The following is a 22,704-nucleotide window of genomic DNA, read 5'->3' on the forward strand; positions in this document are numbered from 1 at the left end:
TGTAAACAGCATACCAGTTATATCCCCATTAGGATAAACTGATATACCTCTGTGATCTCCTGAAGTTAATTATATTTTTAATCTAGATATTCTTCTCAGTTTGAGGAAGAGCGTATATTAACAAAATATTAGCAAGCAGCAGAAAGCTGATTTTCAAATTTAGACTCACTTTTATGGAAATAATTTTAAAGAGAGAAGTGACAGAAGAGAAAACAGAAAGCTATTTCCTTGTGGGATGGAATTGATAACAATGAAAGTGTAGTTCAGTAAGGCAGGAACTCAACGCTAGAATACCAGGAATTTTTACCAGCTTAGTGTCTTGAAAGTGGGGACAGAATGTCATGTTGGAAGTCAACATATTCACATTACAGTCTTTAGTGCTGAAAATATAGAATTGAAAGGAACAAAAGCTATTCTTAATTAATGACTGAAGCTCTTTATGTGATACTAATCCCTTACTGTTTGCTAGGTTTCGGTGGTTGCATGAAGGATGTTAAATTTACACGAGGTGCTGTCGTTAACTTGGCATCTGTGTCCAGCAGTGCTGTCAGAGTCAATCTGGATGGATGCCTATCAACTGACAGTGCTGTTAACTGCAGGGGAAATGACTCCATCCTAGTATACCGAGGAAAAGAGCAGAGTGTTTATGAGAGTGGTCTACAACCATTTACAGGTAACACATTGGTTCCTTAACTGAAATACATCATTTTTATTTCATTCTGTATTAATGTATTACAGTGTTCAGTGTTTGTTTGTTTGTTTTTTCTCCTCTATACTTCTCTATGTTCTTTGAAGAATACCTTTATAGTGTGGTGGCCTCAAATGAAGGAGGATCAGTATCTAGTGTGTGGACCCGTGTTCGTACAAGAGAATCAGGTAAATATAATTTTAAGGCTTACTTATTCCCATTTTTCATTAACTATCTAATGTCAAGTTGGAGAAAATCCCGCCACAACAATTTTGAGTAGTGTAAGTTGCACAGTGTTTCTGAAGGAGCAAAACTGCTTAATGCTTTAAATGGGTACCTAATTACTATCTTCAGCTATAAAGTGTTCAGGCAAGTATTTTCCACACATGATTCAAGGTCTTTTCCAAATATATATTAGATTATGCAGTTATGTGAGAGCAAAGAATGTGAAAGGATTGAAGTGCATTGAGTAGGAAGAGCCATGCATCTAAGTACGTTCATACGCACACATCTAACCTCATGTTACATGAGTCTGCTGGAGTAAGTAAATCTGTATTTTTCTATGTATAACTTAGTTATACAAAATCAAGTGTAGAGAAAGGAGATACTGGATTAGCAGGCACAAGCTGTGGAAGATAAGAGGCCCTGTAGTTACTAGGGAGAAGAGGGTCTTGTGAAAGTTTTTCTTTACATGACCTGCGCGTGGGTATGTTGCTCAGTGCTGCTGAATGAGGATTCTTTTAACAAGTAGTCCATAGATTGTGTGTGAAAATATGGCAATATTTACTAGAAAAGCAGCATGTGGTTTGTGGATGAGGTTTCAAAGTAGGAACATAATATGTGCTGAGCCTTAAAGAACAAATTTTTCATATATTTTATGAAGAATACTTAAAGGACCTTTTTTTTTCTGTTCAGTGTTTTTGCAAAGCTTATTGAGCCAGCAAGTTTTTGAAGATTTACTGTTCACATATTTTATTTAACCAATTTTCCTTCTTCTGTAAATTGAAGCCTAATTGCATTCCATCAATGTAGAGAATTCTTTTGATGCAAGATATTCAATGTATGATCTTAAAAAAATGATATGATACCTCTGTAAATATTGGACTTGCAAATGCATTCTTATACAACTTACTGTCATTATTTTGTGTAGCACCCAGAAGAGAGAAAATACATGCATATTTTTGTATCAACTGTGTGACAACTATAAGGTTTACCATAAATTTATGTTTGCAAGCTGACCACAGCATTGAGCAGTCCCTGTTCCCCAGGGCTGGAGAATAATTGCACTATTTAATTATTTTTGAGTTGGTTTTGTTATGTCCCTTATGAAAAGACCATCTGCTATACAGTAGCTTACCTTGCCCTATGATACACTTCAGAACTAATAAAAATCAATATATTACTGTAGTAACTGAAGCTTTCCTAGAGTATCACATTCTTTCTTTACACAAGAATCACAACTTCCAGGTATTTTTATACTTTCCATTCTGGTACCCTTCTTATAAAAACCAGGGCTGCATTCATATTTAATGAAACTAAACAATAAAATCACAAAAAAAGAGGTTATTTGATGGTGAGAAGAGTGAATGGTCATCAGCAGGGCTAGGGAGTCCACATGCATTTACAGCAAACTCATCATCCATCATCCTGCCATAGTGTTCCTTGGGCCTTTCCTCTTCATCCCTTGTGCAGTCATCTGTGATGAAGTTGTTACTGGCCAGACCTTTACTTGGTATAGTAATATCTAATAAATAGTTAAAGGTTATGGGAGATGGGATGATTTTTTTTTTATTATTAGCAACTGTATGCATATATGAGCTTGGCTTTCCAGTTCTTTTAAACATCTTCATTTTCCTTTTTTTTTCTTTTTTTCTTTTTATAGTATGGAACAATCAGAAGTGAAGGATTTTGCAAAAAGGCCTTACAAATCTCTGCTTTGCCCTAAGACAGTTGTATAGTATTGTGGCAATATGAAAATAAATGGAAGAGCTTAAATTTTTTGAAGTACTTTTGTAAACGAGAATGCACATTTTTAGAAATGTTTCATAGTTGTGGCATTCTGTGTCTTAGATATCCAACAGATAAATATCAAGCCTTTTTCTATTGCAATACTGTCTTGCTTCATTCAGTTGTATGATTATAATGCCTGAACTTGTTAGCTACATACAATCCACCTCCTCTCTTTGTGAGTGATGCTTAAATATGTTTGATACATTAAATGTTTTTCGAAAATCGCAACAAGACAAGAAGGAATGTTATGTAGATGGAGTTTTGATGGTTTTGAAATATAGCTTAAACTGAATAGCTCAAGATGTGCAGTCATATTAAATCAATGCTGAAAAGTTACAACTCTAATAAATTGTATTTATGCTAATGGTTGAGTCTGATTTACTGCAGCCATTAAAAGTGAAGAATAGGGGCAATAGTCTCCTTAGAACTGCCATTTTCTCTATTTTCTATTTTATCCTTCTACAGTTCCACAAAATGTGCCAACTCCCTCCAGAGTTCACAGTATAAATGGTTACAGCATTGAGGTCACCTGGGACAAACCTGCTGGGGTCATAGGTGTAATTGAGAAGTACATTTTGAAAGCATATGAAGAGGATGGTCCCAATGTACCCATCACTAGTGCTGAGCTTGCTGACACTAGTATGCTCACAGGTAAATGTTGTTAAGTACCATTTTTTATGTACATCTAATAACATGGGATGCTTATACCTCCTTTTGTGGAGCTATAAAGTATTAATTGTCTATTTTTGTGTATACACAGCATAGCTAACGTTTGGAAGGGTAGTATTTGTGTCATCCACATACATAGCAGTATACTGACTTCAAAGAACAATAGAAATTAAGATGCAACACAAATACTAAAAAGCAATTTGATTTAAGGTATGCCTTCCCAACTTATTGATGATCTGGGGGGAAAATGTTTTTTTTGTTTGCTTTTTTTTGCTTAGTATATGTGATTTTTTTTTTCCTTCCCTGTTGTTACATCCAGTTCACCTAAATTAACTCTAAATGTGGGTCCCATAAGATACTATTTGACCTGATGTATGAAAGCACTTGATATACTTGCCTAATTTTGATCATATAAACCTAACTGACTTCAGTGGGAACTAGCATGCATTTATGTGAATCAGATGCTTTGGTTGATACCACTATGATATGGAGGTGCGGGTTATTATGGAATAAAAGGAATTTGGGGCCTTTGGTTTATGGGGTTTGGTCACTGTTGAGCTGTGGGTTGTGGACAGGAGCTGTATGAACCACTGCACATGAGATGTTTCCTGGAGTCTTTTTACCCATGGGAGGCAGATGTTTTTAGGAAGAAACACTGGATTCTCTTTCTGCTACACAGAGAACATTTTGGGACCTCTCTTCCTGGCAGGATAGTGTGGATCTGGCTTTCTGCTCTCGATTAATAGACTGCCTTAGCTGGCTGCTACAAAGTTGCCTGGGAAGGGAGCATATTACAGACAACAGTCTGGATTAAGTTACATGATGACTAAATGGGGCAATAGTACAAAATCTTACTTTCATTGTAACAAATTGTGACCATAGATTTGTTTATATACTCTCTAAAATTAATTCTATAATTCATAACAATTAAAAAAGTGCTAATGAGATAATGTCCAAAGCTGATGCTTTGGTTTGGCTCAGCTTTGGCCAGTATAACAGTTTTAGAAAGTGCCTTAGCCCACAGGCAGTACATTATTGCTGCTTTCCTGAAGCCCAGGTAATACGTGCTTAGTGTTTTTACATAAGTATATATGTTTTGTGTTGTTTCTCTGAAATAATGTATGTATACATTTTCAAGAGCAAACATGCACATATTTTGTTTTCTTCAGTTTGAAATATCTTGACTATTTGTGAGTAATGTGCTTACAATACCAAAACTGCATGGGCTTTCTATTCTTACTGTGATTTCTTTGATGAACTTGTTGATTTGAATACTGTTTATCTATGCTGTAAAGCAATACAAATTATATTAGTAGAAATGAAAGACCATAGTAGAAGCATATGGATTACATGGCTTATTCACAGCTGATGGTCAGAACCAAAATTTTGTTTTAATTTGTTGGAATTGTGCCATGCTTATGTGTCAGGGTTATGAAAAAGTCTACACCAGGCTGGACAGGTAAGAGGTTATCAGCATACAGCTTTCAGGAAGCAGAAGAATAAGACATCCCTTTATATTAAGTGGATATAGTAACTGGATCCCAGTTCTTTAGTCTATTATAACAGATAGCTGTTGAATACTGCAAAATAAAATGACCCTGTGAACTTAAGAATGGCTGTATTCAACCATTGACCTCTCTGACAATGTCAGATTGTAGGTGCTTAGGAAGAAAATGTAAGAAATGTGCTAAGCATAGGATGAGTCTTCCTGTTAATACAAATTCAGCTGGTAGTTTGTGGAATTCCTGAGCTGAAAGTTGCATCTGGACCATCATGCTTAATGGTCTGTGGTAGAATTGCCTTTCTTTTTTTTAATACATTTATGCTTTTGGCTTCTGTAACTTGCTATGGCAGTAAGTTTTCCAATTCAGTTTTGTGCATGTGGAAGAAGCACTTCCTTTTGTTATTTGTAACTGCTGCCTAATAGTTTAGTTATGTATTTTCCAATTTTGGCATTGTATGAAATATGTAATTCATGTCCTCATGCTGAGTTCAGAGCTGAGACAAATGAAAAATTAAATCACTGATCTTGAAATTATTTTACCTTCAGCCCATTGATTTCAGTGAAGCCTACACAGACGGACTACTCTGTGGACATTGGGAAATGGTTACCCACAAATGTGAGACTCCCAAGAAAAGGTGTGGCTTTCCCTGCTGAATTATCTTTTCTGGTTAATCAAAATTTAACATAAACACAGAACCCCACCAGAAGATGCTGTCTTTGCTTACTTTTCCTTTGAGCTTGCTGAGAAGGGAAAATTTGCTTATTTTCTCCCTAATTTCAGGGAAATTTCTTTAGAAATTCATTTGTTGAATTCCATGAGAAGATTCTACAGGAAGCACAACAGCAAGGCTTGCTAATGCAACAGGAGAGAGGAAAGCACAACAGCTCTCAGTGGGATCACTGATGAATCAACTCTGGTATTTTTCCACTCCCTTGTTCAGATTTCTATTCACTGTTAAGCCTAGGAACTACTTAATCTGGTGCTTGCAAATGTATCTGAGGGCACTGACAACCCCCTTTATCTTATTTTTTTCCTTGTTGTGTTTTGGTTTATACTTAGACTGTAAATTCTTTTGAACAATTACTATGATCTGTTCTGTGCAGTAGGGTCCTGAGTCATAACTGGAGCACAGTAACAAAAAATTATTAATAGCATTACTCATTTCCCAGAAGGCTGTCCTGTGTGTGTCAAATTCAGAAGAACCTGTTGTACCCTTGTCAAGAAGAAAAAAAGCTGAGCTAAATGTTTAAGGTAAAGTAGGTCCTGAAATGAGCATAATCCCACAGTCTCAAGTGCCTATTTCTGACTCCTCAGAATCCAAAATCCTAAATATCTGACCCTTGTAATCTTTAAAACATCAAAATGTTTTTTCCCTTTCATCCAAGAAAGGAATATTCAGCAGATTTAAATCCTTAAAGTGAGGTTCTGACTGTTGAACCAGGAGTTTATTGGATAAGGTAGTATATTTCAACATGGTGTTCAGGATCTGTGTTCTAGGATGAGAGTATAAAGTTAGAGTGTAAATTTTGGGGGTTCCGGGAATACTGTGCTAGCCCATCTTGCCTTCAAAGAAACATGTAAAAACATTGATACACTTTGGATACAGCCAGTCACACTCAGGAGAATAATAAAGGAAGTACAGGGACATCACATCAAAGAATTTTTTTCCTAAAGGCTGGGTTGCTTTACTTTGTATTCCAGTGCATTCCACATGCTGTTACTATGCTGCCACCAAGATTTGGAATATAAATTACAATCAGTATTTAAACAAATGAAAGAAGCTTTAGAACACACTGTTTCAGTGCAGGTTTTGAGCAGCTTTTGCTTCTACTTTCCTTTGGAATCCAGAATATCGCAGAATCGCAGGATCATTGGGTTTGGAAGGGACCTCTTGAGATCATCTATTCCATCTCCCCAGCTCAAGCAAGGTCAGCTGGAGCAGGTTTCCCAGGACCATGTCCAGTCAAGTTTTGAATATCTCCACAGATGGAGATACTCCTCTATGGGAAGCCCGTTCCAGTGTTTGAGCACCCTCACAGTAAAAAAGTGGTTTCTTGTTTTCAGGTGGAATTTTGTGTATTTCAATTTGTGCCCATTGACTCTTGTCCTGTCACTAGGCACTACTAAGAAGAGTCCTTCTCCTTTGTTTCCTCTCATCGGGTATTTATACACATTGATAGATCACCCTAAGCCTTCTCTTTTCTGGGCTGATTAGTCCCAGCTCTCTCAGCCTTTCCTCATAAAAGACATGCTCCAGTCCCTTTATCATCTTAGTGGCCCTTTTGTATCATCCACAAACTTGCTGAGGGTGCATACTTCCACCATCATCAAGGTCATTAAGGAAAATGTTGAACAGTGTTGGCCCCAGGATGACCCCTGGGGTACACCACAGCTGTCTTGCTTCTAGCTGGATTTTGTGCCACTGATCACAATCCTCTGACACTTCTCTTGTCAAGCAAATAGGAGAAAAACATTTTATAATTCAGGTCGCTCTCATTGTAGAATTCAGGAGATCAACAAGCCTCTGAATTTTACCAGCTCCCAATTATGGGCAGTGAAGAACACTAGTGAAACCTGCAAATAATATTTAAATAAAATATCCTGCAAAAGAATTCACAGATGTCTGGTGTTCCTCTTACAGATTTCTCTTTCAATTTTGTACGTTTTTTGCAGTTCATCCTGCCTGTGTCATTGCCACAATGGCCAAGCGCTGAAGTTGTGGCTGCACACGTGATAATGAGAAAATTGTTGTTGATGGCTTCCCCTCTGAATGCCCACGGTCACCGTTCTCTCCTTCCCTTGACACGTGTTTATAATTACTTTTCACCTTTTAGTCTTCTACGCTCGGCAGATGAATATCTCAGGAAAAGTTAATTTAATGATTTAATATGGTTAATCAAAGTGGCTCGGCTGTGCCTCGGCTTTGAAAGCGCTCTAGCTAGGGAGTCTCTCAGAAGAGGAGATGGGGCCTCCTGCCCGTGACTGATAGGCCCGGGCTCGCCGGTGGGGCCGCAGGACCGGGGGAAGCTCGCTGCCAGACTGGCAATCGCCCGCACTCAGAGAAATGCCGCCGGCAGAAAGACTTTCCCTCTCAGGGAGAGCTCTGCCGGGGCCGAGCAGGCACTGTCGAAGCAGCCTGTGGCTCTGCGCCCCGGCCACCGCCTCCGGCGGGGTCTGGGAGTCACAGGGCCTGCGGGCAGCGGGCCCCACAGCGCCGCTCGGGGCCCCACAAGGCCTGGGGCAGCAGCTGGCGGCAGCCGGGGGCAGCTGCTCCCCACAGGCCAGGAGCTGAGGGTGGCTGCGTCACAGGCCGGGGAGTGCCTGCGTTGACAGGGTGACCCTAAAACGAGAGCTTGCTGTCTGTGGTGGCTCTTAGAAAATGTTGTTTTCTTCGGGGTGCTTGGATTTATGTGGGGCGATTTACCACAGCCGGGTAGTTTGCCACCTGTAATTGTTAATGAATACCTCAGATATTATGTTCATGCACTTGAAATTACTTGAAAGCTCTTGGTTTGCACAAATATTTTACACACAAACCACTCCTATGCTGCAGTTAATGAGACTTTTGTAAATTTGTAGAAAAGAATTGCAAACCAACTAATATAAATATATGTAGGGCCAGAGCACTAGGAGGACTCCCAAACCCCTACTCCAAGTTGGGACAAATATCTAATGTTCTAAAACTTTTCATGTAGATACAAAGAGTCATACTGCACTAGCCAGGTTTGGTATATTTAGCTTATTTATTTACAACTAAAATCTGACAGAACATTTAAAGTAAAAAAAGCTGAAACTTTGTATTGAAAAATAAGCTTTTCAAGACCTGCTTCATCAGATTCTTGAACCACGCTTAAATACAAGAGTGATTGTCATTTTTCAGGTAAATTATTTCTTTTTATCATCATTGCATAGAAGTAACCTTTGGTCGGAGATACAGATAGATGACAGAAAACATCTAAATATTTCCCATAGCCAGAAGAACAACAGTATGCACTTTACAGTGCTCATGCCCCAGTGTGTGAGATCTGGAAAGCTGTATGCATCCTCCCCACATGAAGGGATATCATGTACTGAGGCCCATGTAATGATTAGGGTTGTGATGCTCGTTGTTGGCCTGTTTTGTCCCTGTGGGTGTCTTAAGGAGATTTGGTCCCTCCGTCTCTCTCACCCATGTGCACTCACTCATATCCACTCTCTCGGTGGGAGGAGCTGATGGAGCATACCAGAAGCTGCACCTCAGCCCCTGCTCAGATCCCTGTTTGCCTGCAGCAGCTAATGCAACATAGGGTAGCCAATAGATCTGTCTATGCCCATTAGGTTTCTGTGAGTTGTCAGGTGGTTCTTGAGCTCCTAATAACTCTAAATCAGAGTGGCAGAATGTAGGTTCGCATGTCCTTTCGTTCAGCTGGCTTTAGCAGACTAGCAGCGTATTTTTCAATATATGCATTTTAAAACATAAATTATATTAATATTCTGCAATATTAAGGTTCTAACTTGATTGAGTTTAGACCTAAGTGAATTGTGTTTACAGTCCGATGCTGTTGTATAAATTTATTCATATGAAATGTAAATAGTCTGATTAAATAAACCTGAACATTTTATCAAAATTACATACCAAAATTAGCTACATACCAATACTTTTATTAATTAAAAAAATGAACTTCTTAATGTCTGTGAGGATGGAAAGCATTATTAATATGGTTTTTTATAGACAAAAAAGTTTGCAAAAAAGTTAGCGGTCTGTCTTTCTCTCTCTGCAAACTTTTAAAATTAATCATCCTGCAGAAAATGAACAAGGTGACAAAATTATCTGGAAGGATCAAGAGTACCATAGTGATAGACATTAAAGGACCAATGCTCTCTGTGGTTAATTAACTCTTGGTGCAAAATTGGACTGTTGGGCCAAGATTTTAGCAAATTAAAGCAGCCAGAGAGTTGCCTTGTGTTATGGGCAGCGTAACAGGCTTCCTTGAACCACTGCAACCTGAATTGCATCTTCAAGGCCAGTGGAGCTTTTGTATGGTTGGTTATGAAATTTTTCTGTTGGGAAAAAAGGGGTCTTCCAAGCCACAGAAATCCAGTAACTAAAGTAAACCTTTTTTTGTTCTCATAAGCCAAAGAGTTGGAACAGGTGCCCTCTTGTTCAATAATTCTTCAGAATTTTATAACTCATACTATACTTACGGTAGAAGATGCTTTAAAAATGCAGATGTATGTGACAGATTGATGTGCACAGGCTTTCAGTCCAGAAATGCATATGTGGAAGACGCATGTACTTAAACAGTTTTTGCTACAATCTGTCAAAAACACAAAGTCAGTTGAGGACTTCCTTTTCTGGTCAGTGGACTGTGATTAAGTGTACTGTGGCAATGATGCATCTCGACACACAAGTGACTTTGTTAGACAGATGCTGTACGACCTCAGGCATTCAAGTTGGCTAAATAGTCTTTAGGTTTGGGGAGGGGACATTTGGTAATTTTTTTTTTTTAAGAGCTTAAACAAGAATTAAGGTAAATCTATAAGGTCAAGTGTTGTTTCAATTGCAATATGTATATTTCAAAATAGGTCTTTATGAACTAGAGTGATAGGGAGGAAACAATGAAAAAATCTGGAAGGGAAGGTCCCTTTGGCAAAAAATACACTTGGCTTGTGAAACAAATGGAATTTGTGTGGGTGAGCTCTGTGGCTGACTTTGGGAATCTTAACATTCAGTATCAGAGCTGAGTTTTAAGGCCGCATGTGAAAGTAGTGCCTGGTTATGATTAAAATTAGCTAAATTTACCTATAAAAAAAAAAAAACAAAAAATTGAAGTAGCCTTGCAAAATTTTCCTCTTCCACCATCTTAGCTGAGTGCATTTTTTTGTGTAAGTGAGGAAAAGAACTTTAGTATTTGTGTTACATCTGTAAGATTAAATAGCTTTTTTTGTGTGAGATATATGTGTGGGTGAGTGGGTTTAGTTTTGTTTTTATGGGAAGGCTCCTTCAATAAATGTGTTTTAAAAAGCTCACTTCAATTTATATTGGTTTAACCAATTCATTACACAGAGAAAAAGCTGTATAAGTTACCATAAGCAAGTGTGTCTTTTCATCTCTGAAGACCTGGTGGTGTTTTGAAGCAACTTTCTGAAAAAGTAAGATGACAGATTGGAACAGTGAAGCAGCTGCTTTCATAAAAGTCTTTTAATTGGATGAGGAAATTGCTAAAATACTATAATTGCCTTTGAATCTATTTTTCAGTGTTTGTGAACAGAATATTAGCCCTCGTGCCTTAGTGGTAAAACAATTTTTTTCCTTGATGAGACTACTTTTCCACTCAAAATCTGCCACAATACTGTGGAATCTGGCTGAGCTACCTGAATATACAAGACCTCCCTTTTATATCTACTGAACAAAAGAAATGTCTGGTTTATGGAGAAGTAAAAGGAAGAAGCTGGATATTTAATCTTCTTATATACTGTATGCATTAGAATGATGAATGGAGTGGATATAAAGATGCAACTAACTCTGACTAGTCTGTGCATCCATTTTAACATAAATTCATTGTTGACCCTTTTCGACTGTCCATGTCAATGTTTTTATCCCTTATCTGCAAGAATGAACCTAGCATTTTCTCTCTGACACAACTCTAAACCTCAACTTTAAATATTGAAAATAATTAAAGATCATTTAAATAAAAGTATAGAAAATTAAATACTAGTTTTGCATATAAAGTGGGCTTAATGTTCTAGGTGTGATTCCAGATCACTCTTTTAGACTGTTAACTTTACATTCATATTTAACAAATGACATTATTCAGTTTCATGGGGTCACTGTGTCAAAATGTCTGTGTTAGAACTTTAATTTATTTCCAAAGGTTCTTTGAGTGGGCAGATAGGAGTGGTGTGTTAGAATGATTTACCGTCTCCGATTCCCCATGTGGATTTTAAGGCTTGGAACATAGTCTATGATGTAAATTTTAAGTCTAGATGGATTCAGCTGCTCTGTAGTGGCAGGCTGAATGAATGGGACTCATATCCCAAATGTGAGAGGCTGACCCTCTTCTTAAATATCGATGATGCCTCTAATTCTTTCTCCTGATCAAAGTGACAATTTATCTACTTCTCTCCTGTTAACATTAATGGAATATACACAAGTGTGGTTGTGGCCAAATTTTGCTTTGTTAGCATCCCGTCTTGGAAAGCCTGATGGACTCTTATCAGATCAGCAATTATTGGGTATAGACAAGAAATGCCAGTCTGAGAGTGTGATAATTGAAGAGTTAGGTAAAGTTTTTTAAAGCTGTCAACCAACTTCATTGGATCATAGGCTATTTTTTATTGCAGAATTTATTTTGCTGTGCTATAAATTAATTCACGTGTATCAGTGATGATCTTTGCAATGGGGCTGCTGACTTTGTACTCTAAGATAGTCAGACACTGAGTGTAAATTTCACTGACTGACTAAAAGTGCAGAGGAAATGAGTGGGTAATGAGAGCAGAGCAGCCAGTTCTTTAATTGAATTAAAAGCCGGGTGACACCAATGCAGACACCTGTCCAATTACAGACAGGCCAAGGTGTTTACCATTGCTGTACAAGCGATTTGAAGATGACAGAAATCTTTCCGCCCACAGATTAACATAATGAAGGAGAACAGATTACAGTGGATGCTGGCCAAACAGATAGGTTGGCAGCTGAGAAAAAAGTAGTTTGCTGAAGTATGTAAATAAAATCTGTGCACTTTCTATTGCCTACCTATGCAGCACATCTGTTTCTTTGTTGAAAGAAAATAGTGCAAGAGTACATGTGAAGGAAAAACATTATTTAGGAAATGAACAAATTATTTTTTAAGTTGGTGCCTTTGCTGAATGAATTTTTTTAACATAAACCTCCTGTTGCAAAAGAGTTTATTTGTTGGGGTGGGTTTTTTTTCAAATTCTCACTGCCCTTCACAAACCTGCCTATGCAACGTACACTCTGTTGCGCTGCAGGTGCTTTATATAAAACCTTTCTGCTTTGTCAAAAGTAAACCAAACAGCCCAATCCAAACCTTCTACAGCTATGGGCATCTTTCTGGATATGTGCTACTGCAGCTCTCGGTGCCTGAAGCCATTGGTGACCCCACAGAGTGTCTTCCATCAGGAAATGCAAGGAGCATTAATTCACTGCTTCATAAGAAAAGAATGCTACAAGTGCTAAACGTACAAATAAAACTAAATTGCTTCCTAAAGCACAGCAGAGTGAATAGAGAGATGGCATATACACTATGCCGTGCTCCTCTTGACCGAGAACTTGCAAATGCCACAGTGAGAGGATTTGGTTTCTGCATGTGTTTATTTGCTGAAGGTAGTTCCAGTAGTAGCTTTTATATTTTCCTGTGTTTAACCCTCTATGATCTGGAAATAGGTGCTTTGTACTAAGCCTCATCCAAGTTTTTTGACTGATGAAATTTCAGTGCCTAGGAATTTACTGTAGATTCCAATATTCCTGCTTTACAGGGATAGTAATGCATTAAAACATCATTATTTTTTATATTTTGCTTTTTGAATGCTCTTAAAAATATTTGCCCTCCATCTCAGGAAGATTACAGGCACGTTTGTCTTGGTAGTGGCTGACACAATGTTCTTTTTCTTTCCTGGCACATTTACATTAGCTAGTGAGATGGTAGTACAGCTTTCCACTGTTAACTGGCAATTTGCAAAATTGAAACTATAACCAGAGAGAGCAGATTCTGATCAACTGGTTTTAGTTTAACACTACTTTGAAATAAATGTGATTACTTCTGAATATCTCTGTGTGTGTATGAGTAGAACTGGACCTCAGAGAATTCAAATAGAGAAAGATCATTGCAATGCTAGCCTTTGAAGTTTTTGGATTAATTACCAGAAAAGACACAAACATTACTAATTCAGTGAAAGCTAATCTCATATTTTCCACGTGAACACACCTATTAGTAAACACAATATAAACATTCACAGACTTTGGTTGTCCCACTCAGAAAATAATAAATTTATGCTGTAACTCTTAACTTCCAGCATCAAATTCTCCAGGCTCTTTTTGTGAGTATAAAGGGCTTATGTGAGGAAAAAACCAATTTTTTAATGAAACCCAAAGTTATGTTACATTCTATTTAGTAGCTCAATGAAGAGCAATAATAAGGACTAATTTCTTCTACCCATTTTTGTACACGTAATGCTGAGGGGGTTTGCAGTCTTATTGTACTATGTGACATTTAGTCAAAAATCATGATTCTCTGGGGTACTGTTGTTTTTGAAGCTGCTTTGCAAAACCCTAGTGTCGGACAGTTCTGAAATAACATAGTTTGCTATAATTTTTTTTTTTTAATGAAACACCCCATCGATTTTACTAAAAGCTGAGACTCGAGGTGAGAACATGGTTTGAAATAAAACTTGACATGAATTGGCCTTCTTTTAATTACTACTGCATTTTCATTCCATATTACTTTACTGTTGGACCTACTTTGAAATGGGAACTGCTGATGTTTCTGAAAATGACTGTGAACGACATTTTCTTCTATGTAGTACTTCTGTATACTGCAATTCAAAATATTGTGTAACTTCCTGAAGTGGTAAGCAGTGATTTGTTGCATTCGCTACAACAAGGAGCTGATCAATATGTGGGAATCTAGCAAGTACTCTTCACTAACAAAAGCAGGACCTGAAAAGGCATAAGATTACAGATTTTTTTTCTTGTAAACTCTTGGGTATTGTGTCACCTGAATTACATTACTGGAATAGTATAGCAAATATGTGGTCTATATGCTGCCACTGAAGTAATGGAACACAAGTGGGATGTTTCATACAAAAAAGAGATTTCCATTTAGAGATGAATAGGGGCATTAAAAAATTTTGTTCTGGAAGAGAGTGGAATTCCTTGGAAAACCAAAATGAATAACTGAAAAAACTTTGAGAGGGAGGGACTGAGAAAAAAACCTCCTTTATTGTCATTGTTATATTAAAATATACACCTCAATCTTGAAGTAGTATCTGCTATAGTGAGCATAACTAAAGAAACTTAGCTGCATCATTAGGATTAAGAATGGAATAAAATACCATTTACTCTTAATTTATTTTGCAAAGTTTAAGTCATGGCATAATAGAAATGAAACCTTAAAATCATTTTTCTTCTCCGCCTGTAACAGTGGAAGCCTGTAACAGAAAACTTTAATTTTTTATTTCTGTCTGTGTATATATGTAATCAGTCTGTACACTGTACATGCATAACACCTTGCTTTCTTCCGTTGCAGGCATATTGACGGGCTTGCATCCCTTCACAAACTATGCTGTAACCCTAACTGCTTGCACTTTGGCTGGCTGTACTGAGAGCTTGCATGCATTGAACATCTCCACTCCACAAGAAGGTAAAGTAATTTCAAAGGTCTTGACTTCCACATTTCAGTCATGAATAATAAAACAGGAGAAGAGCTAAATGCTGCAAAGCCATTTGCTGGAAAACCCCAACCTAATTTGATGACAAAGTGCATTGCCAGACCATAATTGCCCCATTTTTTGGGGGGGTGCGAAAATGAATCAAACTCCATACCCTTTAATGACATGCATCTTTAATAGCTGTAATGCAGATTAATGGGCTTTTTAATTGCTGTTACATTGTTCATGCAAGAGCCTTGTCATTAATATGAAGCATCTGAAAGATTAATGAAAGCTTCCTCATTTTACTATGGCTCAGAAGTAAATCTAGAGACAGTCTGACTAAAAAGAATTGATTGTATGGCACAGTATGAAATTGAGAATCAAACGGTTGATTTCCATGGTTTCTTTTAACTGCTAAACACCAGCAATAGGCAACAATTATTTCAGTGTGATGAAACCTCCAAATGCCGATTGAGTTATTTATTAATCACTGTTCAGATTTTCCCTTTTTTTTTCCTAAACACTTTTACATGTTGTTGTGCTCAAACTTCAAGGTTGTGAGTGTAAATTAATGTTTTCTATGCTTACATTAAGAACTAGAGCAGGAAGAAAAAGAAAATACATTACAGTTCTGACTTTAGAGACTAGGCTGATAAGTAATAGACATCAATTACTGGAGCAAATGCTCCCAAAATATCTGTGACATATCTAACTCCATTCTCAATTAAACATAAAGTCCACATCTCCTGGTTCTATCATCCTAAAGCCATGTTAACCCAGTTAAAATCATCAGTTACTCCTATTTTATACCAGTAGAATAATGAAGACTTTGATATGTACTTATAGGACAGTAGTTAATCTTTCATGATGTGGAGCAGTTTTCGAAAATTCCATCCTTCCCACAGTTCTTTGTTTTATCTTCTCATGTAAACTAGGTAGTAATATAGTACCAATAAAACAAAATTTTAGCATGAAGTTATGTGAATTGCAACCATAATGATTAAAAGAATGCTAGAGTGTTGAAGTGCTGCCAAAGCAGGTAGTCATGCAAGGTGCTGTCTTGATGAGGATAGTCTGGAAGATTGCAGTCTAACATTGCTGGAACAGCATTTTGATGTCAACATGTTAGCAACTTGCCAGCAGCACCAAGCAAATCAAAACCCACTTATTGCCTCTTGGAAGTTCTAAATAAACTGACTGAGTTTGTCTGGTGGCATTATCCATGAAAGGGTGTAGTCTCTGACAGCCAAATATTTAACGGACCCTGTGACGTAAACATGAAATACGGTGTTGTATATTTCTTTCTGGTGTAATACAGTAATTAAAATAAATTGTTTATGTCTTATTTTCTCAGCTTAGTGAATAAGGCAGGAATTCTTACATGGGTTTGAAAGAAATATCCACTGTTTTCAGATGTACTGTCATATTGGGAAGGTTTAGGCAAGAATAGATTTTTAATATTTTTTTTCCCAGAGATCAAATAAAGCCATGGGGAACATGTGTTTTATCCCTCAGAAGAATTGAACAAAAAGTCAATGTGTGGAGTTTCTATTTTTGGATGCTCTTGTTGCATGCTCTTAGTAACAATAAATTGATGATACAGAAGACAGACACCATATCACACCCTCCAGCTATCCCTGTTTCCCTATTGAAACATTCATTACTTTATATTGTTTTCACATTGCCAGCCACTGCTAGTTATTGTTTTAAATTGCTAGCACAGAGCTTGTAAATTACAAGATATTCCTCCCAGACTAAGGCCCGAGTTCTGCTCCCCTTGTGATATTCAGTGGGATTGCTTGTGCCTCTAGTATATAACTCATTGGAATGGTGAGAGAACTCAGCTTTTAAATTATTATTATCCATTGCCAACTTCCAGTATATTATATACATAAAATATATGCTAAACAAACATTACTAAGTGTATTGAATTAGGAGAAGTCTGAAATAAGGTGTAGTGCCTAAGAATACAGCATCTGCATTTGTGGTTACAAAGAATTATCACTTTGTAGTTAGGAATAAAAAGCGTGAAGGAAGAGAAAATAATTTGTATTACAAAAAGGACTTTACCTTTCCAGCTTGATAACACCGAACAAGAGGAAGGGCACATGATTTCAGTAAAGTTATATGAGCTTAATTATTCTCCGAAAAAGCAAAGAGTGTATCCTTGTCTTTCATAGGAGTTTCTGTTTGGCTAGTAAACCTCACATGTAATAGGACAGTTCTCAAAATGCTGGTATGTTGCAAGCATAAAATATCTTCTGAAATTTCAGCTTTACCAAAAATCATTCTGGTGGTAGCTGCTTACTGAAATTACTTATTATTTGTGGAAACATAACATATAATATGTTATACTTTTTTTTCACCAGCCCCTGAAGATGTGCAACCACCCACAGCAATGTCCTTTCCCACGTTCTTGCTGATGAGTTGGAGTCCACCAAAAACACCAAATGGTATTATTACACAATATACTTTATATAGGAATGGAGTACCAATTTACTTTGGAAATGGAACCAAGTATGTTGTAAAAGGTGAGTTCTGTACTAGGTAGCATGTCAGATGCGTATCTCATAGTTGCTATGAATAATTATATGACTGACCCTTTCTTATTTTGGAGGAAAAGAAAAATAAATTTTAAATGGACTGGATGCACTTTAAACCCTGACAGGTTCCATTTTTAAAGAATTCTTCAGAAAAGTTTCTGTTGGGAGTCTCAGAAATGAATGTTGCCATGGTGTAGCTGAATCATGTGCTATATTGTCCTCTTTGACAGGACCTGAGTCATCTTTTTAATTGTTTTATAACTTTTTGATCTCATAGCATCTGGCTCTCAAAAGAAGTAAACTGTAAACTGTTGAAGACAAGATATGATGTACAGCTTTAATAGTTTTTCCTACTGTCTTCCTTAAGAAGAAGAGAATTAGAGAGCCACTGTGTTGCTTTCCTGAATAGCCCGTATTAAATTCATTTGTTAAAAGCATAAACTAATAATCTGTTTTCTTCTGATAACAGTTATGCAATGTGTCAGTAACCAAGTTATATCAGTACTATTACATAGAAGCTAAATAACTGTTATTTGGCAGTACAGTGAAGCATAGTAATCTGACTTCCTATTTTAATGTAATTGGTGTAGTTTAATGAAGTATCCAGGTTATTTGTTCAGAGATTATTCAAACAACAGAAAACAAAATAAAAAAACAAATATTAAGCTAGAAGTATCATAGCACAACATAAGCACTATTCTTAAGCCATCAGAATTTGTATGTGGTAGTAGGTACAAGTAAAAATAAAATATTTGATATCGGACAGCTCGAAGTAAAAGGGTACCAAGACTCTACTTTCTTTTTAATGTAAGGCCTTAAAATTCAAAGCCATTTCTGCATCTTGAGTTAGTATAAAACATATTTAAAAATTCATATAGTTCAAATTTCTTTGCCTTGCACAGGCCATAAGCTACTGGTGTGGTGGGTCAGTTTTGACACTGAAAAATGAATCTAGTTAGAGAACCTCCTGAAGGCTGTTGATGATCGCTATAATAAATAGTGCACACTTTAAGGCAAACTTTTTCATTCTGTATTCAAAGGTAATGGATTTTTCGTAACCATAGTAACCTTAGTGTATTTCTGGATAAATACATGAGGTATATACATTCTGGTTTTATTTTTGAATATAAAGTACCACATTATGTATTGCTAATCATATGAAAAATAGGATATAGGTTAGCATAATGACAGCTCAAACTAGTGTGCATTTTTCTTCTGCAAAAAAATAAATATTTATCAAAAGTATAGGTTCAATTAATTTCTCCCCCATCCCCCCAGTTTTCTGGTATTCTTGTAGTGGCATTTATCTTTTTTGCAAGATCTCCATTAATCTCTTATTGCCATACCATAACACCATTCTTAAGAATTTTGAAGTGCAAATAGTTGTGCTTCCAATCTTATTAAAATCATTACTGAAAGTTCATCACAGGAAGTTTTACTGATGTGTTCATCTGCAACCTGGTTATAAATTGACAAGCAATGTAAAAAGTTTGAGAAAATGTTCACCATAATATATTTTTTTGGTTGTTTTTAGATTAATCTCTGTATTCTGAACCATAGCCAGAATTAATGCTTATTGGTAGAAATTGTGGTCAAGTAACTTTTGTAGTTGTTCTTTGAAAATATAGAAAAGGATAATTAAAAAGGGTCAGGACTTGATTCCTCATGTTCTACCTCTAAATCTTGAATCAGAATACATTCAGCTAAACTAGTCCAAGGAAAAGTCATCTGATTCATAAGCTTCCTAGAGGAGGTCCTGTTACTTGTATTTAGAAATCATTTATATTTTTCTAGAAATATTGATATTTTTGGTCCTACTGAGCATTTCATAACTTTGATTTCAATTAATTTTTCAGGCAGACATAAGATATAAAGTGAACAGAGAATCTTGCTTATTCAAAAGAGAAGACTAGTGACTCATGTTATGTTGCCCTATGCAGTACTGCACAAGAGCCACTCTTGCCTACCATTCTGAACATGGTGTGGAGATCAGTCCGTTTACTTTGGATCCATTTTATTTAGCTGCCAGTTTCTTACTCTGCCTGAGGGGGAAGAGGTGATCTGAGCCAGCAGGCTGGGATTTGGGTCACTAGAAATCCCAGTCATTCTGAATAAGGTTTATTCAAGATCTTGCTTAGATCTGCATATATCTTTAATTTGACCTGGTTTTGCTTCCTTTCAGAGCCCAAGATTTTCTTCTTCATAGGCTAGAGGTAAAAGAGGTATAATGTAATCTTTTTTTTTTCTTTTTTTTTTTTAAAGGGTTGTGGGTTTACAGTGAAAAGTTGCAGCTTTTGACTTTCTAGTGTTATACATGTCTCTTTCCTACCTTTTTGGCTTTTCCCATATTATTATCCTTTTCCCTTCAGCATTTATGCCAGTCATGTTGGTGACTTACTGCCTCAACATAATATGTTTTTGACCCTAAACAGAGAGAAAAAGTTCATTATCTGACATCTGTTTCCTATTCATTCAGCAAAATTATTTTCCCAATTTAATAACTATACGACTGAGTTCCTTACCAGTAGTCTATACCAGAAAGTTATAGATTCTCTCTGTGTTTTTTGAAGTGCTCTATCTATTGAAATTTAAAAAAAAAAAAATAAAAAAAATTCTTTCTAGGAGGGCATCAATTCTGTCTAAATATTAGTACTTTACTAACTTTCACTTCAGACCATGGAAAGTGCAATTGGTTTAGACCCATGCTAATTAATCCATAGCTTGAGGAGGGATGTGTTTTCTCAACACGATAACTGCAAATATATTGTTAACTTAGTTTCTAATCTTGACAGTTGTTGAGGGCTTGAAATACTCATTGATTTTCATGGAAATTCAAGGGTTTGTTTCCTCTAGGGGTTGAGCTGTAATTAAAAAGGAACCACTTTAAAAGCACATATAGCAAATGTACACTTTACCACCTTGAAAAGGGAGACCTATTAGGCATCCATTGTCCATTAGTGCCTTTAAATATTTTCCCCATCGTGACAAATTTGGTTTCTGTGTCCTGAGTAATAAAGCACTGAAATGAAGCCAGCCCCTGTACTGCAACACCTTTGTTAACCATCTGCGATTTTTCTGCTTCCCACCTTTATGCATTTGTCTTATGTGGTACTATTTCCTCATTCAATCTGGGTGCTATTTCACATCCTAAATTCCAGTGAAAGCCTAGTGTCTCCAATGGGTATGGACAAGCCAAGAGGAAATACTCTGTGCAGGGTCCCTGGTGGAATTTAGGCTGTGTGAGTCCATGCCTCTGTATTCATGTTTTCAAGTCCTCTATGTGAGAGTGCAGAAGCTCCTGTAACTTAGACCAACAGCTGCAGCTCAGGAAAGCAATTGTAATAGGGTTCTGCTCTCCAAACCTGCATACCTTGCTGTTCTGTAGAGATAACTAGCAGCTGTGAGGAGATGAAGAAGCTTGTACGGTTATCTTCAAAACTCTTTAACATATACACACTGATCTTACAAAGGCTTTTGATTTTAGGAAAATTTGAGTTGATTTTTCCTCTGGAGAGGAAAATATGCTTCTCTCGCCCATCCAAACACTCACAGGCAAAATTGAAGCTTCTACTTTGAAATGTGGAGATTTCTTAATATAGTTCTTTTTTCATATTTTTAAATTTAGCAAGGTATTTATTCTTGTTTTCTCTTTTCTTTAAATTAGTCTCAAAAATTTCCCACCTGCCTTAGATGAAAGAGAAAACAGGGTGGGGTTTATACTGAAAAGTGTTAGACTGCAGTGGCCTGAGCTGGTGATGTCAATACCACCAGCAGAAAGGTGGTCGAATAAATGCAGAAAGGTATAGTATAAGCAAAGACAGTAATGTTCAGATGTGACCCAAGTACCAAGTTTTGTTTTGGTGGAAACCTTATTGTGAAGAAACTTTAGAAAAAAGATTAGAGCAAAATATTCCTCTATTCTTAAGTGCTGAACATTTGATGGACTAAGAAAAGGTGTTCATTACTTAACATGTTTACAAAGGCAAATGACTTTGTAGATACCTTTAGAAAACAAAAAATGTTTAAATCTATCTTTGCACTGAGTGTGTCATTGAGGATGCACGTCTGCATTTTCTGCAGCACTAGGTACTTGACAATGTTAACAAATTGTGTTCGTATAATTTTCCTAGCAGAATCTAATGGTTCTTATCATGAATCTTTAAAAGGAAGATATTCGTATTAAGACTCAGCTGTATGAAACTTATTTTTCTCTGCCAACCTGAAAGAAGTTTTTCCAGTTTTTCAGCAAAGAGATCCTGTCAACTACGTTACAAGGACAGGTCTTCAACTGAGTTAAACGGGTACAGAGTTACCCTAAATTACATGCCTAAGAGTTTAAAAAACTGTGACAGACTGCTTTCTACCAGGTTTCTCAGCAAAATATTAAGGAGAGCCTTAGAAAAGGTGAGAAAGAGCTGTCTTCATAATTTTGTCTAAGAGCATGAACTAAGATTTGGCTTATTCAAATTGTTATTTGATCTGAGTGTGGGAAGGCTGATCCTACAAAACCAGGGTAGAATGGGAGCCTTGTTTTCCTGTGAGGTAGAGGCAGATGTTTGACGTCTGTGCAAGCAGGGCTTAGCATATCTGAACTCAAAAAACAGGAGAATCCCAAATTAGTACTTCTATTTTTTTATGTTGCTCTAAACCAGTAGTAATTACAGTACACACTATGCACAGCCATGCACAATTATTACATTTCGTGAAAAATTGGCAAAGTTTTTTGTCCTTTTTATCCCTATGACTACTACTGCTTCTTTTAAATGATAGATCATGATAATGAAAGCAAAGTAATATCAGTATCATACTAATTGGCAAGTGAAACAATTTGAACAAGAAAATCCACAGAACTGTGCATGGAGGATCATTGCAATAAGATGTATCACTGCAAGAAGCTGAATTGCTGAGAAGAAAATACTTA

At 36.7% G+C, this 22,704-nt stretch overlaps 1 protein-coding gene across 1 annotated transcript in view; it reads left to right on the forward strand.

Moving 5' to 3' along the window:
• Positions 1-22,704, forward strand: part of USH2A (usherin) — a 392,565-nt gene that overhangs the window by 159,365 nt on the left and 210,496 nt on the right. The window contains exons 27-31 of the mRNA XM_075042640.1: positions 470-673; positions 796-876; positions 3,164-3,349; positions 15,117-15,230; positions 17,610-17,771. Of these exons, the coding sequence (XP_074898741.1) occupies positions 470-673; positions 796-876; positions 3,164-3,349; positions 15,117-15,230; positions 17,610-17,771 (747 nt within the window). The remainder of the gene's footprint in view (positions 1-469; positions 674-795; positions 877-3,163; positions 3,350-15,116; positions 15,231-17,609; positions 17,772-22,704) is intronic.

This window comes from Buteo buteo, chromosome 12 (genome assembly GCF_964188355.1).
Source record: "Buteo buteo chromosome 12, bButBut1.hap1.1, whole genome shotgun sequence".
Lineage (NCBI taxonomy): Eukaryota > Metazoa > Chordata > Aves > Accipitriformes > Accipitridae > Buteo > Buteo buteo.